Source organism: Mandrillus leucophaeus, unplaced genomic scaffold, assembly GCF_000951045.1.
Source record: "Mandrillus leucophaeus isolate KB7577 unplaced genomic scaffold, Mleu.le_1.0 Scaffold12273, whole genome shotgun sequence".
In the NCBI taxonomy this organism is placed as follows: domain Eukaryota; kingdom Metazoa; phylum Chordata; class Mammalia; order Primates; family Cercopithecidae; genus Mandrillus; species Mandrillus leucophaeus.
In genome coordinates, this window is record NW_012100625.1 from 1 (window position 1) to 2,594 (window position 2,594).

Below are 2,594 nucleotides of genomic sequence, written 5' to 3' on the forward strand. Positions count from 1 at the left end.
GCTCTAGGCTGCAGTGAGCTATGATCATGACACTGCACTTCAGCCTGGGCAACAGAGCAAGACCCTGTCTCTAAAAAGGAAAAGGAAAGAGGGTACTTGTAATCCCAGCACTTTGGGAGGCCGAGACGGGCGGATCATGAGGTCAGGAAATCGAGACCATCCTGGCGAACACGGTGAAACCCCGTCTCTACTAAAAAATACAAAAAACTAGCTGGGCGAGGTGGCGGGCGCCTGTAGTCCCAGCTACTCGGGAGGCTGAGGCAGGAGAATGGCGTAAACCCGGGAGGCGGAGCTTGCAGTGAGCTGAGATCCGGCCACTGCACTCCAGCCTGGGTGACAGAGCAAGACTCCGTCTCAAAAAAACAAACAAACAAACAAAAATACACAGGCCTGTCTTTACTCTGCATCCCTGCCAGTGAGAGAGACAAAGAGAAAGATATAAGGAGCAACATGGAGACTGAGAGGCAGACAGAGCCAGCCCTGGGGTGGGGGCACATGGTCCCAGTGCTGTCTCCCCCACTGAACCCCAGTGTAGCATCCCTGGATGACAACAGGATGGATATGACCAAGGCAGAGACAGCTGCAGGACAGGGAAAAAGAACAAGAGACATGGCCACAGAGAGACAGAAACGAAGAGACAAAGACAGCAACATAGAGACACCACAGGGGACAGGCAGGCAGAAAGCGGTGGCGCTCCAGGCCCTCCCCGCCCTGGGCCGCTGATCTTCAGGTCAAAGCCTGTGTGTGGCACCAGCCAGGGCCAGCAGGTGGGGGTCATCAGTTCTCGGAGCATCTAGCAAGTGCCCGCACACACAGAGATCATCATGGGATGGACAGACGGCCGGGCAGAGGTGGCCCGCTCCCCACAGTCCCGTGCTTACCTGGGGGCCCATCCTGTGGGGCCTGAGGGCAGCTGTTCTCGTGGGCGATGCGCTCCAGGGGCGTGAGGGGCGCATGCAGGCCACAGTGGGGGCAGGTCCAGAAGGTTCGGAGACAGTCACTGTACAGGTCCGTGTCACTCTGCGGCAGGCCAGCTGTCAGGGCCGGGCCCCCACCAAGTGCCACCCACCACCCACTGCCCCCCTGGGACCCTTCCCAGAAGCCCTCAGGGCCATGGGCCCCACGTGGGAATCACGTCCCTGGACTAAGGCGAAATGAGGCGTGGGGTCAGGGGTGGGGTCTTCTTGAAATCCCACCTTCAGGGAAGAAGGGTTCATGCTCACCGTGAGGCAGTTGTAGGTGAGGAAGTCGGTGACTGCATAGCCCCCCTTTGTGGGGTGGGGGGACAGGGTGGAGCTGCCAAAGAGGCCAGGAAGATGGGGGGTGGCTGGGATGGTCTGGGGTCCCACATACAGGTTCTGGGCTTCTAGCCCCGTGAGCCGCCGGAGGCTGTAAGGAATCTAAGGAAGGAGAGACAGGAAATCGAGAGAGACAGGCTCAGGGAGATGCCGCCAAAGCACCTGGATCCAGCTGTGCCTGAAGCCCTCCCTCGGGCTTTGCAGTTATGGAAGCCAAGTGCTTAAGCTAATCACAACTTGGTTGCAGACACGCATGACCAGGGGTTTGTCTAGAATATCCTGATAACCCACCCCCATCTAAATTGCCTTCCCCAGACCCCTCTTCTGCCCCTGTCACTGGTGGGACCCCATTCAGACCTTGAGTCTAACCTTTAAGTCTGGCCGCCTCACCCCTCCTCCTCCTAGCATGTCAGCCTTGGTCCCCTCTCCATGGCTCACTGGGTTCCTGCCCCTTTGTCCTCAAGCCCCTCTACTCCAGGAAATCAGCCTGAATTGCACCCTTCTCCTCACCCCACCCACATGAAGTAGAACCAGGAGCAATTTCCGCTCCCCACCTAAGAGTCGGTGGTTGGTTTCAAGTCTGCTCAGTTCGGTTCTTCCCATCCAAAAGCAGACACCTATGGCTTCCCTCTCACACCTTGTCCGTTCTTGACTGTTAGCAAGGGGGGATCAGCCACGCTTGCAGAACGTGCTTAGTAAACAGGGCAGCAGTGGGTAGCATGGCCTCTGGAACCAGGCTCCTGGGATCAAATCCTGGCTCCACCCAGACCAGTGGAGTGACCTTGGGTGAGTGACTGAATCTCTGTGGCCTGAAAACCCCCAAATGTGCCCAGTGGAGTGAATGGGAAGCCAGGCCTTCCAGAGGCTCAAGCCCAGTGGCGGACACCCCCTCTGGCCATAGGCAGGCACGGGCACCCTGGTGGAAGGTACCTTGGATGCCATGAACTGCAGGAGTTCCTTGCTCAGGGTGGCCACCTCCTTGGGGCTGACTGGCACATCCTGCTCCTCCTCTTCCAGCCGCCGCTGGGCCTGATGCGCCAGCTGCCGGTCCAGGGCACCTTCCCAGCGGGCACGGAGCCGCAGGGAAGCCGCCAGGAGCCGGACAGCACTTTCACTGTCTGCCAGCTGCAGCTCCAGCCAGCCATCGGCCACCAGGCGGGAGCAGTCACCGTTGGTGTCCAAGGACCGGCTAAAAAGCAGGAGGGACTGGAAGAGAGGGAACAGAAGACAGGGAGTAGGTGTGGGGGCAGGGCGATGTTGGAGACAGGCCCTGCCCGGCTGGGCTCCTGCCCACCC

At 59.3% G+C, this 2,594-nt stretch overlaps 1 protein-coding gene across 1 annotated transcript; it reads right to left on the reverse strand.

The window, feature by feature from the left end:
• Nucleotides 1–881: 881 nt before the first annotated feature.
• On the reverse strand, nucleotides 882–2,511 carry LOC105533143 (probable ATP-dependent RNA helicase DHX34; the record flags this gene model as incomplete). The annotated part of the gene is made up of 3 exons (XM_011971487.1): nucleotides 2,229–2,511; nucleotides 1,224–1,400; nucleotides 882–1,020 (listed from the first exon to the last, which is right to left on the reverse strand). Coding segments are annotated over exons 1-3 (328 nt in total), but the record flags the coding sequence as incomplete, so codon positions are not given.
• Between the last annotated feature and the right edge of the window lie 83 nt (nucleotides 2,512–2,594).